Here is a 14392-nt window from a genome sequence, read left to right as displayed (position 1 = left end):
TTGGTGTAAATTGTAAATGTTATGAAAGGTACAAACAGCCAGGTCGAGTGAAGTCATCATCGGGCCCCGTGCCCTCTGTATCTGTCTGTCCAAGCCACAGCTCCCAGTCTCCATCATCCTCTTCGCTGTTGCGCCATTGACACAGTCCCTCGTTCTTGTCAAAATCACACCCGCTCACACACACTGTTGCATTTGGAAAATGGGGAAAATGGAAAGTTGGTCATTACAATCACTAAAAGTGCATTGTCTACATTTATTTTAGTAATTAAGATTCTGGAATTGTGCAAATCCTTCAATAAAACGCAGCAATAGCACAAGTGTAAAAAAAACCTTCCCAGCAGAGGTAATACAATTGGGCTTGTGTAAAGATTGTTTTATTATCGCCTGCATTTTTTTAGGAATGGGAATGTTGCACAAACAATATTTAATTTAAAAAAATGCATGCATATCTATTTAATTTTATATTTCAGTGAGCAAATAACAGTTGGTAAGACAAGGTCCCATTCGTGAGTTTAATTCTTGGTTAATATCAGCTCAACTCCATCATCATCACATGATCCTCCTCGTCATCCTACTGGAGCCAGTGAAATGAGCCCCACCTGGTTAGGCTGACATACTTTTGCAGGAAAATCAACAGTGGTTGTCTAATGGATATAATGACCATTACCATAGGAAAGTGGAATTTACACTACTAGACCAGGACCATTCATGGATTTCAGAACCGCCCAATACATGAGAACACTGGCTACCGTATGGATGTAGTGAATGCTGATATTGTGTGCTCACCTGCACATTTTCCTGCTATTACCATGATGTCATCCAGGGCTATGTCACTTGATTTTGTGTATCCGCTAACTCCCTCTATGATGATCTAGAGACGACATCAATTCACAATTTCAATGTGTGGAATTCACCCTCATACAGTGTTCATGAATAACACACAACAAGTACAACGTTAATATTACTAGATTACTGAAGGACAGTTACTAAAGTTAGTCATGACTATTTAGTACTTTTGTCATTCGTCATTGACATTTGCCTTTTTTCCGCACCTCCAATTAGCACGATTGGCTATGTAAGGTGCGAAAGAAGTTCAACACACATACGCACATACAAAAATGTAATCAATATTATGTGAGAGTAAACCGACCTGACTGCTGGCCGCGGCTTGGATGGTAATGGATCCCTGCAACCAGGCACTGCTCTGCTGCCCTACGACGTTCCAAACGTGCGTCTCTATGTCGTCGTCCAGGACGTACACGTTTAGCGTCATCAGGTTGTCGCCAGACATGTGGTACCAGAAGCTCAGGCAGATATTTTGGTGGGAGTTAATGCTGGGGCTCTGAAGTCGCACTGCTCCTCTAGAGACGAGGGTTATTGAGTCCGAGTAGATGTAGGAGGTCGCTGAAAAAGAGGCAATCCATTACTGTTCAAGACCTTGATCTTTTATTATTTTTTACAGTTGAATTTTTAGTTTCGATTTCTTTTTTGGCATGGATAACATTACAGGCCATTCCCTACTGTGTGAGCTGTTTTTAGTCTGTGTGCCACAGCAGAAATATGTACAGTGAGGGAAAAAAGTATTTGATCCCCTGCTGATTTTGTACGTTTGCCCACTGACAAAGAAATGATCAGTCTATAATTTTAATGGTAGGTTTATTTGAACAGTGAGAGACAGAATAACAACAAGAAAATCCAGAAAAACGCATGTCAAAAATTTTATAAATTGATGTGCATTTTAATGAGGGAAATAAGCATTTGACCCCTCTGCAAAACATGACTTAGTACTTTGTGGCAAAACCCTTGTTGGCAATCACAGAGGTCAGACGTTTTTTGTAGTTGGCCACCAGGTTTGCACAGATCTCAGGAGGGATTTTGTCCCACTCCTCTTTGCAGATCTTCTCCAAGTCATTAAGGTTTCGAGGCTGACGTTTGGTAACTCGAACCTTCAGCTCCCTCCACAGATTTTCTATGGGATTAAGGTCTGGAGACTGGCTAGGCCACTCCAGGACCTTAATGTGCTTCTTCTTGAGCCACTCCTTTGTTGCCTTGGCCGTGTGTTTTGGGTCATTGTCATGCTGGAATACCCATCCACGACCCATTTTCAATGCCCTGGCTGAGGGAAGGAGGTTCTCACCCAAGATTTGACGGTACATGGCCCCGTCCATCGTCCCTTTGATGCGGTGAAGTTGTCCTGTCCCCTTAGCAGAAAAACACCCCCAAAGCATAATGTTTCCACCTCCATGTTTGACGGTGGGGATGGTGTTCTTGGGATCATAGGCAGCATTCCGCCTCCTCCAAACACGGCGAGTTGAGTTGATGCCAAAGAGCTCCATTTTGGTCTCATCTGACCACAACACTTTCACCCAGTTGTCCTCTGAATCATTCAGATGTTCATTGGCAAACTTCAGACGGGCATGTATATGTGCTTTCTTGAGCAGGGGGACCTTGCGGGCGCTGCAGGATTTCAGTCCTTCACGGCGTAGTGTGTTACCAACTGTTTTCTTGGTGACTATGGTCCCAGCTGCCTTGAGATCATTGCCAAGATCCTCCCGTGTAGTTCTGGGCTGATTCCTCACCGTTCTCATGATCATTGCAACTCCACGAGGTAAGATCTTGCATGGAGCCCCAGGCCGAGGGAGATTGACAGTTCTTTTGTGTTTCTTCCATTTGCGAATAATCGCACTAACTGTTGTCACCTTCTCACCAAACTGCTTGGCGATGGTCTTGTAACCCATTCCAGCCTTGTGTAGTTCTACAATCTTGTCCCTGACATCCTTGGAGAGCTCTTTGGTCTTGGCCATGGTGGAGAGTTTGGAATCTGATTGATTGATTGCTTCTGTGAACAGGTGTCTTTTATACAGGTGAAGTATTGGAAAATGACGGCAGGAAACTCCTTGACGGGAACACACTTCTTTTATTAAATCTTGACTTGTAACAATACAACGCGTGGCCTCTCTTCTTCACAATGCGCTTCTCTTGACTCTGGATTCTGTGCTGCCGGCTCTCTGTGCCTCGTGTAGACTCCGCGCCTCGGCTACACTCCTCTCTCGCCTCGTGTAGACTCTGCGCCTCTGCTACACTCTCCACTCGCCTCGTGTAGACTTTGCATCTCTCTCTCTGGCTACACCGTATGCATACTCGGCTCGTGTAGACCTTCCTCTCTCGCTGGCTACACCGTATGCATACTCGGCTCGTGTAGACCGTTCTCTCTCGCTGGCTACACACTATACATTACTCAGCTCGTGTAGACCGTTCTCTCTCGCTGGCTACACACTATACATTACTCAGCTCGTGTAGACCGTTCTCTCTCGCTGGCTACACACTATACATTACTCAGCTCGTGTAGACCGTTCTCTCTCGCTGGCTACACACTATACATTACTCAGCTCGTGTAGACCGTTCTCTCTCGCTGGCTACACACTATACATTACTCTCCTCTACTCTCCATTACTCTCCTCTCCGGGCTCTATCTCTGCACCTTCGTCTTCATTCTTAGATGGTTCCACTTCCCGACCAATCACACCGCGCTGCTACCCGATCACTCCCTCTGGGCGCGTCACCGGCACACAGCCAATCAGCAGCACTACCCCCACCCGCGCACTGACGCCTGCTCCTCCCCGTCAGCGCGCGTCACCACACACACACCCGTACATACGCGCTGGCACACGACATATACACCCAGCGCGTATCACCACTACATCACCCCCTCCCACATAGCTCGCAGCCGGCCCGGCTGCTAACAACAACCAACCGCGACGATAAAACGACAACCAACAAAAAAAAAAAAACCCCGTAACCCCCCAAGTGTGCCCCGTAACATAACACAACAACAACAACAACAAGAATAACTATGTACAGATTGACAATGAACCCGAAAAGTCAACAATAACACGATACGAGCAAATTCGAAACGAACGCGCCCCCCGTCCCTGCGACTACACGCAGTGACGAGGCGCTCCAACTGCCCCGACTCCTCACGAGGCAGGTCATGCAAAGTAGCACGACCTGGCGCGAGTCCGTCTGGCTGGTCCATCGTATGGGGCGGGACACTGACGACCGTCCGGCGGTTCCGGCTGCTCCAGACGGCGCGGAACGGGCCTGAAAGGGCCGGCCCCGCCGCGGAGATCCGGCCGCCGGTGATCGGCAGCTGTCAGTTCCGAGACACCTGGGAGCAGATCAGGCGAAAATACGTGTGGATCAGGCAGAGACATTTCCCCCTCTGGGTCGCCGGTCACGTCACACGCCCGGCCATCACGACACAAGGGGAGGCCATATGGAGGCGAGAACGGTTTCAGTCGGGAGGGGTGAACGTACCACCGGCGCTTTCCCCACTTTATCTGAACGCACTGGGGCCGTGCAACGCGCACGACCTCCACGGGTCCCCTCCACGGTCTCAACAATTTAGGCGACGTAGCCAAGGGTGCCTGAGGGCAATGCAGCCAGGCCCTGTCACCTGGTTTCCATTCGTGCATGGACACCTTCCGTGCCCGCAACCGTTCATTAGCAATTTGGCGAGCCCGCGAATTAAGCCGCGCGGCCTCCCTCGCCTCTGTCAGCTTGTGAATATTAAACTTAATATGTTCTGCCAAATTAGAATTAGTTCGTGGAGCGGACAGGCCAAGTTGCGTTTCTATTGGCGGGTCAGCTTCCCGACCGTACATCAAATAGAATGGGGAAAACCCCGTAGCTGCATGGGGGGCCATTCTATACGCGGCAAGGACTCCCGGGACCTGCAGGTCCCAATCTACATGTGCCTCGCACACCTGCTGGCACAGCATGGAAGTCAAGGTTTTGTGGAGTCTCTCCACCATCCCGTCAGTCTGCGGGTGGTACGGGGAGGTACGCACCTTCTTGGTACCCAACAGATCGCACACCTCTTGCAACAATTTACTCGAAAATTTTTTACCTTGGTCGGTCAGCAGGCGTTCGGGAGCCCCCTTGTCCAGGACATAGCCCTGGACGAAGGCATCCGTCACAGCCGCTGCCGACTGGTTAGCGAGAGGCCACGCCATAGGCCATCGGGTAAAGTATTCGACCCCCACTAACAAATATTTATTCCCTCTCGGCGTGACTGGGAAGGGCCCCAAAATATCGAGTGCAACGAGCTCGTTGGTACGCGAGACCTGAATAGATTGCAGCGGTGGATTAGCTGCCACGGCCGGTGGTTTACGCCTGGCGCACTCAACGCACCCCTTCAGAATATGCACCACATCACTTCCCATTCCCGGCCAGTAATAGTCACGCTGAAGCAGGGCAAGCGTCTTGTTAACTCCCAAGTGCAAGAGGCGTTCGTGTGCCGCCAAGACAACCCTCCCCCTCACAGCGGAAGGCACCACGAGTGCGTTCCGCCGGGACAAACTGTCCCATTTCAATAACACGCCCCGCTCAAGTACATAGGAGCCGGTACGCTCCTGGTCCCCCTCGGGACCCCCAACCTTGCGGCGCAATGCTAGCAGCGAGCTGTCCGCCATCTGGAGGCGGCCCCATTCGCTGAGCGACAGCGAGAGCAGCGAGTCCCGACCCTGAGAGGCAGTGGAATCATCCCCGATCGGTGCGCCCGCTGTCGCAGCCAGTGCCCCCATCTCCCCCGCAAGCGTCGGTTTACAGCGCGCCGATCCCGACAAACACGCGCATTCATCACAAGGCAACAACCGCGACAAGCAATCGGCATTCGTGTGTCGCAACCCCTTACGGTACGTAGTCGTAAACTGATAGTCCTGGAGGACTTCCAACCAACGCGACAACTGGCCCGAGGGCTGGGCGACCCTCAATGAATACTGTAGCGCCGCGTGGTCCGTTCGGACTGTAAAGTGACGACCATAAAGATATGGCCTAAACTGCTGCACAAAAAAAACAATGGCAAGCAGCTCGCGACGGGTGACACAGTAGCGCTGCTCCGCCGGAGACAACACCCTACTACCGTAGGCGACAACTCTTTCGACACCCCCAACGACTTGGGATAGCACCCCCCCAATGCCCGTGTTGCTAGCATCCGTGTCCAGCAAAAAGGGACTGGCAAAATCGGGATAACACAAGGGTGGGGCACCCACCAAGGCGTCCCGGAGGGAGCGAAACGCGGCCTCCTCCTCCGGTCCCCATTTGAACTTCACTCCCTTCGCCGTTAGAGCGTGCAAGGGTTTTGCAATAGTGGCGAAGTGCTCAACAAACCGCCGATAATAAGAAGCAAACCCGATGAAACTACGCACGTCGGAAACGGACGTAGGTGTCGGCCACGAACCGACACAATCCGTCTTCGCGGGATCGGTGGAGATCCCCGAAGAATCGACAATGTGACCCAAGTATCTAACGGACCTACGAAGGAGGTGACATTTGGCCGGTTTAAATTTCAACTTAGCCGATCGCATTCGCAAGAACACCCCTCTCAATCGCCGGAGGTGTTCCTCAAACGTTTTACTGAAAACAATGACATCGTCCATATAAATCAAGCATGTATCCCACTGCAAGCCCGACAAAACCAGCTCCATAAGTCGCTGAAACGTCGCTGGAGAGGAGTGAAGTCCCATGGGTAACCGGTTAAACTGGAACAGCCCCCCTGGAGTCCGAAATGCTGTCTTAGGTTTCGACTCTTCGTCGAGCGGCAACTGCCAAAACCCCGATAACAAATCAAGAGTCGAAAAATATCGCGCACCAGACAATGCATCGAGGGACTCATCCATCCTGGGGAGCGGATACGCGTCAGCCACAGAGATCTTATTCAGGCGACGGAAATCAACGCAGAATCGCAGGGACCCGTCCTGCTTCTTAACCAGCACAATAGGCGCTCCCCACGGGCTAGAGGAGGGCGAAATAATATCGGCTTCTAGCATATCGTTAACAGCCGACTGAACATGTTCCTTCTCCACGGGACTCAGTCGGAAGGGATTTAGCCTGACCGGCGCCGCATCGCCCGTTTCAATGTGATGGTGCAACAAATCCGTGCACCCAATGTCATACTTATGTTTACTGAATACATCAGAGAATTCAATGAGCAACTCGCGCAGCGCACCCAACTGCGCCGCCGACAAATCGTCCGAGGCGGCACATAACGAATGGACCCACTCAAGGTCTTCCCTTGGCTCAACGTTCCGCGCGGGGCTCGAGCCCACCTGCGCAACCAACCCATCATCCCCAGGGACCTGCGCCGCGTGAGCCAGCACGGTGCCCTGCGGAATGACAGCTGGTCGCGACCCCGCGTTCAAAACCATCACAAACGGATCCCTGTCAGCCCGCACCAAAGTGTGAGCCACCGATAAATCAAGACCCCCGACAGCCTTGTTAGAAGGACCCAAAAGCATACTCTGTCCCGAAGCCTCCCTCACCCATGGTTTCCGCAACCGGAGGGGAATCAACATCTGTGAACCCGGGGGCACTTGCACTGTCTGCGTCGCCACCGCTTGTATCGTAGCGCACGCCGTCCGAATGTCAGTAGGGCCCGTCAAAAATGAAATCCGGCGACCCGATGGCAGTTCAATGCATCGTTGATCGATAAGAATTTTAATGGGCATTTTAGCCAAAAAGTCAGTGCCCAAAAGACACGGAACTGCCAAAGAAGACGAAACGAAAACGGGTCCCGACAATTTGATATCTCCAATGCAAATGGACGCCCTAACCTGACCGATAATGCCCAACGATCCCCCATTAGCGGCGTAAAATGGCACATCCACTGGAAGCAGCGGACGACATTGGACCGGAAGAATATTATAAATGAGGTCCGATATAATAGTTGCCGATGCCCCCGTGTCCACTAACACCCTAATCTCAACCCCATCAATAGATCCCGTAACAACGGACGAACCCGCCGAAGCAGCCACAATTCTATGCCCCAATTCCGCCCATTCAATGTCTCCCTGGTCCCGGCCGAACCCCCCTCGCCGAACCGAATCCCCGAACCTTAACCGGCCCTCCTCCGCCGCAACGCGGCGTCCCATGTGTGCCGAATAAACAGGCCGAGCGTGTGAGGTGCCGCGACTTGCCGGGGATTGTAGAGATGACTTGGGCTCTCGGTCGTCGTCCAGCCGAGCTCCCATGGCGCGCTGCCGCGGAGCGCGGCACCCGGACGCCACGTGGCCCCGGAGGCCGCAGTTATAGCACGTGACGAGGGTCGGAGTAGATCTTGGTTGCTCCGACTTTCGGCCCGATCGCAGAGGCGACCGGGCCCCCGGCCTCCAGTCCCCTGGTCGTCCCGTGGCGAACGCCTCCTCTCGTGGGCTGACGACTTGGGGTTCGGCGACCACCAAACCCGGGGCTGCGACGACAGCAGCGTTGCAACCAACGCCTTGCTTCCGTTGTAGGGCCTCGTGCGCTTGAATACTCGTGGCGACTCTCAAAGAAGAAATATCAATCTCGTCAGCTGTGTTGATAGGGACCCCCAGGTCCTGCGCCAACTTGAGCAGCTGCTCCAAAACCATCGCGTCTTGGCCCTCCTCGTCCATCCGAGGGAACGCAGCATCAGCAAGAGCCAGCAACGCCGTGCGATAGGCCAGCGCGGTCTCCGTGGCCGCTTTCCGTCTTGCGTAGAACTGATGGCGGCACGTAGAGGGAGGCCCGTAGACCCTGGCCAACAACCCCAGCGCATCCTTCAGCGTGGAGCGGTCCGACTTCCGTGCAGCCCTGAAGGCCGCGAGCGCATCGTCGTCCAGCATGGCGGGCAATGCCCGCAGCGCCGTAGCATCGGACCACGCTGACATCTCTTGATGGGCCAAAAACCTTTGCTGAAATTGGCCCCAGTCTCCGCCTTCCGCCTTGAAGGCTGACAACGTGGGCAGGCGCTGCTGAAAAATGAAGTCATCCGCCTCGTGGTTCCTCTCCGCCTGTCCGTCGGTGTCTAAGATGGCGGCTCCAGCAGCAGACGTAAGATGGCGGACCCCCTCGCGCGCTGATGACGTCGATGCGCGCGCTTGGGAACCCACCACCACGTGGCGCTCGCCGTTCCCGCCAAAAGTAGGCCCAGGCGCAATGGCGGGAATCCCCCATTCGTTTTGGCGGGAATCTGCGGGGCGACCTTGTAAAATGTCCCCCACCGTCCCCGCTCCTCCCGACGAGCTGATCTCCGCCAAGATGGACGCGGCGGCGAGCAGCAGCTCCGCCAGTCGGGAGTGCGCCTCCCGAAGCCCGGCGTCTGTCCCCGGTCGCTCGGCCGGCGCCGTCGACGGACCCTGCAGCGTGGGCAAGTCCTCTTCCTCACCCCCCGCCACCAGCGGCCCCGAGTCGTCCAGGTCTTCCTCGCGGTCAATCCCGTGGGTCCTACGGGTCTTCCTCGTCTCCATACTTGGAAGCCCGTTTCACTTCTGACGCCAGATGAAGTATTGGAAAATGACGGCAGGAAACTCCTTGACGGGAACACACTTCTTTTATTAAATCTTGACTTGTAACAATACAACGCGTGGCCTCTCTTCTTCACAATGCGCTTCTCTTGACTCTGGATTCTGTGCTGCCGGCTCTCTGTGCCTCGTGTAGACTCCGCGCCTCGGCTACACTCCTCTCTCGCCTCGTGTAGACTCTGCGCCTCTGCTACACTCTCCACTCGCCTCGTGTAGACTTTGCATCTCTCTCTCTGGCTACACCGTATGCATACTCGGCTCGTGTAGACCTTCCTCTCTCGCTGGCTACACCGTATGCATACTCGGCTCGTGTAGACCGTTCTCTCTCGCTGGCTACACACTATACATTACTCAGCTCGTGTAGACCGTTCTCTCTCGCTGGCTACACACTATACATTACTCAGCTCGTGTAGACCGTTCTCTCTCGCTGGCTACACACTATACATTACTCAGCTCGTGTAGACCGTTCTCTCTCGCTGGCTACACACTATACATTACTCAGCTCGTGTAGACTGTTCTCTCTCGCTGGCTACACACTATACATTACTCTCCTCTACTCTCCATTACTCTCCTCTCCGGGCTCTATCTCTGCACCTTCGTCTTCATTCTTAGATGGTTCCACTTCCCGACCAATCACACCGCGCTGCTACCCGATCACTCCCTCTGGGCGCGTCACCGGCACACAGCCAATCAGCAGCACTACCCCCACCCGCGCACTGACGCCTGCTCCTCCCCGTCAGCGCGCGTCACCACACACACACCCGTACATACGCGCTGGCACACGACATATACACCCAGCGCGTATCACCACTACACAGGTAACAAGCTGAGATTTTTAGCACTCCATTTAAGAGTGTACTCCTAATCTCAGCTCGTTACCTGTATAAAAGACACCTGGGAGCCAGAAATCTTTCTGATTGAGAGGGGGTCAATTACTTATTTCTCTCATTAAAATGCAAATCAATTTAGACATTTTTGACATGCGTTTTTCTGGATTTTGTTGTTGTTATTCTGTCTCTCACTGTTCAAATAAACCTACCATTAAAATTATAGACTGATCATTTCTTTGTCAGTGGGCAAACGTACAAAATCAGCAGGGGATCAAAAACTTTTTTCCCTCACTGTACCACCTATGGTGAATTATGTGATAAGAAAACTTACTAATTTGAATAGGTATTGGCAACAGCTTAATTGTCTTACATTGGGACATGAAAAAAATCCCAACATGGAGGCAGCTCTGCTCAAATATACTACAAATTAACATTGCCACCTTAAATACTGTGACTGATACTACGCATACGTGGCTTTGCATATCGAGGTGGTGGCGGTCAAAACTATTCACCTGCCTTTGTCTTCCCAGTAATTATCACGAAGCAATAATTGTAGCCTGAATTGATGTGACAGAAACCCAGGCTTACTTGGGATATATCAATATAGTGCCCTGCACTAACCATCATACCAACTCATCCCACCCACAGCACATCAGTAGGTGGTGTAGCAAGGACCATGCTTGGCCACCATCTCCCCATTGCTAGTTTTACACACTGCACCACCATGTACTCATTTGAGGCTCAGTTGACCTAGGGGAGGCCCAGGACCATTGCAGATATTTGTCAATGGTGGCCATTAGCAGGGGTTGAACTCGGGTTACCAGCTTCGCAGTGCAGTGTTGTAACCACTACACTACTGCTGTCCACAACACACACACACAAGAAGCTCGTAGCACAATTAATTCAACACAATGAGCAGTGCGACCCACAAAAGTGTGTTTCACTCACAGCCTGTGGTGTGATCACCACTTGGTCCAGTATAAGGGTTTGGAGTTTCTCCTGAGTGCCTGATCCAGTCCGCAGCATCGGCACTGAGTTGCACCCAGCTGCACAACGGGGATTCCTCATCATCAAAGTCACAGCTGAGATGCGGTTCTATCAAGAGAGCAGAAACGAATATCAAACACATTAAAGAAGGCTCAGTTATGAAGAAAAGCAATGTATTTAATATTTTTCTCTCATAAATATACAGCGTCAACAAAATTGTGCAGCCATTCATCAATCAACTTTTGGATGAAGGACTCCCCACACAGTGTGGGTCATTTTGTTTGACCTTCACCACACTCTTGAGAGTGGTTTGGTTAACAGGATGTGGGTAATGGGCACCAGGACTGGTTCAAATGCAATTGATGTTAGCCATGGCTCTGGTATAATATACACGTATGAATATTTGGTTTAAAAACTGAATGAATAAGCTCAACATTTTCTTACTTTTTATCTTTGACTCAATTTTATGGCGGTGACACTCAGCAGTGACACATGGCTGAAATGTTGCATTTTTTACGAGAAGTTGAATCACTTAAACATTACATGAGACCCAACCTGCAGGGTGAAGAGAGCTTTTGGAAGTCGGTGCATGAAGTAGTTTGCTTTAAAAACAAGGCCCGACATCCCAAGCAGAACCCTTCTGAAAAGTATTGAGATAAAGTAAAGCTTTCCCTCGTTGGTTATTAAGAATGCTGCTATTCTAAACTTTCCAGGGAATTGTCCTTTTGTTTGGGTTGTTTTTTTCTTACACAAACATGTAAAAAAACACTTGGAGCTAATCAAAACACAATAGACAATACCATAGATAAAATTATACAATGAAACATCCAATGTTTAATGTGTACCTGGTTTTGGAGCTGGTATGCATGTGCTTGGAGAACTTGACGTTTCTGAAATACACAATATCAATTTTCATGTATATATACACGCTAAAATGTCCATAAGAGGTTTTTTTGGGTTTGATCGCGTAAATATATAAATGTGTTGTTAAACCCGCCATCACCCGACACTAGTACAGCACACCGGGGTGCTGTACTAGTGACGCATGTTCTGTTTACGTGACAACCCTTACTAGTTGGCTGTGTCGGGTAGTGGTGGGTTTAACGACACATTTATATATTTACGTGATTTACCCCAAAAAACCTCTATTATGGATGATATTGGTCGCGAAAGCCTACGCGTTAAACACGCTAAAATGTATTTATGTTGATAAAGCATTTCAACCATTTTCTTTCTCAATTTTGTTAAAAATTATTTCTCACAAATATGTATTTATGCTGAAAATAAATTTGCCCGAAGCCATTCATGTTTGTTCAACTTATGTAAGAGAAATTGCACAGACTAACAATAAAATTGTGCTAATCATGACCACAGTTTGTTGACCTTAAAGCATAACGTTGTAGGGGACTGTACAAGAGAAGGCTCTAGAAGGCCGAGTTGAGATGGTTGAAAACAGGTTGAGGTGGCTGAAAACAGGTGACCAGAAGGCACTGTCACACGTGTTATAATTAAGTGGGGGGGGGGGGCACACTGTCCAATAGGGGCAGGGCCAAGCATTATATAAGGGAGCGCGAGGCCCGCAGTCGAGGGGCTTGCTCGAGGACTAATCGACGACCAGAGGTGGACGACATCGGGGCCGACTGTTCGAGATCGACATAGTGGAAACCATCGGGGTTCACTGTTCAAGGCTCAACATAGTGGAAACTGCCAGGACTGAAGAGCCATAGCCATAATCAGTGTAGCAGTCGTTATGCTCAAACTGTATATACTTTCGGAAAAATAAAACTCAACTCCCCTGAAAATGAATGCCTCCAAGGAGCTTCTTTACAAAATGAAACCTTGCGTGTTATCATCAACACAGATCTAGAACTGGCTCTTTCCCGAATCTAGAATTGGCTAACTCTTCCCCGTTCAAAATATGATTTACTCCAAAGTTTGTCATGAAAGTTAAAATATAGAAAAATGTATATTGAAGAAAGTACAATCATATAGAGTTCATTTGTATGAGTATGTTTAGGCAGCACGTGAATTTTAAAGTATAATAAGTTATATTAGAAGCAATTTCAACAAGGAATATTAAATTGTGGTTTTCTGCCTTTTTGCCAAAAAATTCGACATGAATCTATCAACAAAACACTGATAGGAAGTTGCCAAAATATAAATGTTTTTTCAATGCTAATATCAGAAAATATATAAATTGAACATGAAAACATTGGAAGGCTCACCAATATCATGACAGCCCAGAGTGCCATTCTGCACATTGCAGATCTCATAGGCTCCACATTGCCAGGGATCACAGACCACATCTCCCACACTGACACAGGAGCAATGCAGACTGCAGTTCTGTGTTCCAAACCAGTGATCCCCAAGCTGTAAAATAACAAAACAAATGCATGTCATCATTATCCTCATCAACTATGATTATCATACATATAATGCTGGATGGATCATGAGATTTTATCATTATTTGAAGCAAATATCTTTAGATAATAAAAGCAATCATCAACCGCATTAGAACATCAACAGGCTCTCGCACACATCTCATTCATGAATGGAAAATTAAAGACACAAGCCACAAGGTGAATGTGGCCATGCAACCCAAACCGTGGACTGCATAGTAAACCACTGTAGTCTGCGCTCCTTAAACGGAGGAGGAACAGCAAAACCACACAAACTCTGTCCTGAAGCCCTCTCGCGGTCAACAGACCGTGACATTGGCATTCAGCTCTGGAGCACATTACCATGCATAGGAATAGAATAGTCCTTTGTATGTATGTTGAACTTCTTTCACACCGTATATAGCCATTCGTGCTAATCAGAAAAGGAAGGAAACAAACTAAAAACAAAAAAACTTTTGAAGTAAATTAGTTATCAATCTAGATGATTAAAAAGTGCATAACTCCAGTGGCTTGCTAAGATCGGAAGGAAAAGCGCTCAAAATGGCCATAGAAGCTCATCTGAATGCGCGCGATGGCTTGCCAAAAGTTGCTGAGAAGATGACCACGTTATGGTTTATGCTCCTTGAGATCAACAAGGTATTTTTGTTCATCTGTGGCAAGCATTTAGTGTGGATAATGAGTACGACCTTATAATGTATTAGTTCGGCAACTGGATGCCAATGCAGCTGAGTGGACGGACATGGTTAGATCTTGCAGTACCCGTCATGACACATGCCAAAGAATGTTGTACACACTGCAGCTTGGTAATGCTTTTGGCAGACGTCCCATAGAGTAGTGAGTTGCAATAATCGAG

At 49.6% G+C, this 14392-nt stretch overlaps 1 protein-coding gene across 1 annotated transcript in view; it reads right to left on the bottom strand.

Annotated features, from left to right (window-relative positions):
* LOC144932969 (IgGFc-binding protein-like) overlaps window positions 1-14392 on the bottom strand; it is a 134293-nt gene that overhangs the window by 73698 nt on the left and 46203 nt on the right. Inside the window, exons 54-58 of the mRNA XM_078857371.1 lie at window positions 11986-12030; window positions 11102-11248; window positions 1151-1404; window positions 787-871; window positions 37-183 (exon numbers count right to left, since the gene is read on the bottom strand). Coding sequence (XP_078713497.1) covers window positions 37-183; window positions 787-871; window positions 1151-1404; window positions 11102-11248; window positions 11986-12030 — 678 coding nt within the window. The remainder of the gene's footprint in view (window positions 1-36; window positions 184-786; window positions 872-1150; window positions 1405-11101; window positions 11249-11985; window positions 12031-14392) is intronic.

Source organism: Lampetra fluviatilis, chromosome 6, assembly GCF_964198595.1.
Source record: "Lampetra fluviatilis chromosome 6, kcLamFluv1.1, whole genome shotgun sequence".
Taxonomy (NCBI): domain Eukaryota; kingdom Metazoa; phylum Chordata; class Hyperoartia; order Petromyzontiformes; family Petromyzontidae; genus Lampetra; species Lampetra fluviatilis.
The sequence above is the reverse complement of the archived record's forward strand: the minus strand, read 5'-3'. Positions and strand labels throughout refer to the sequence as shown.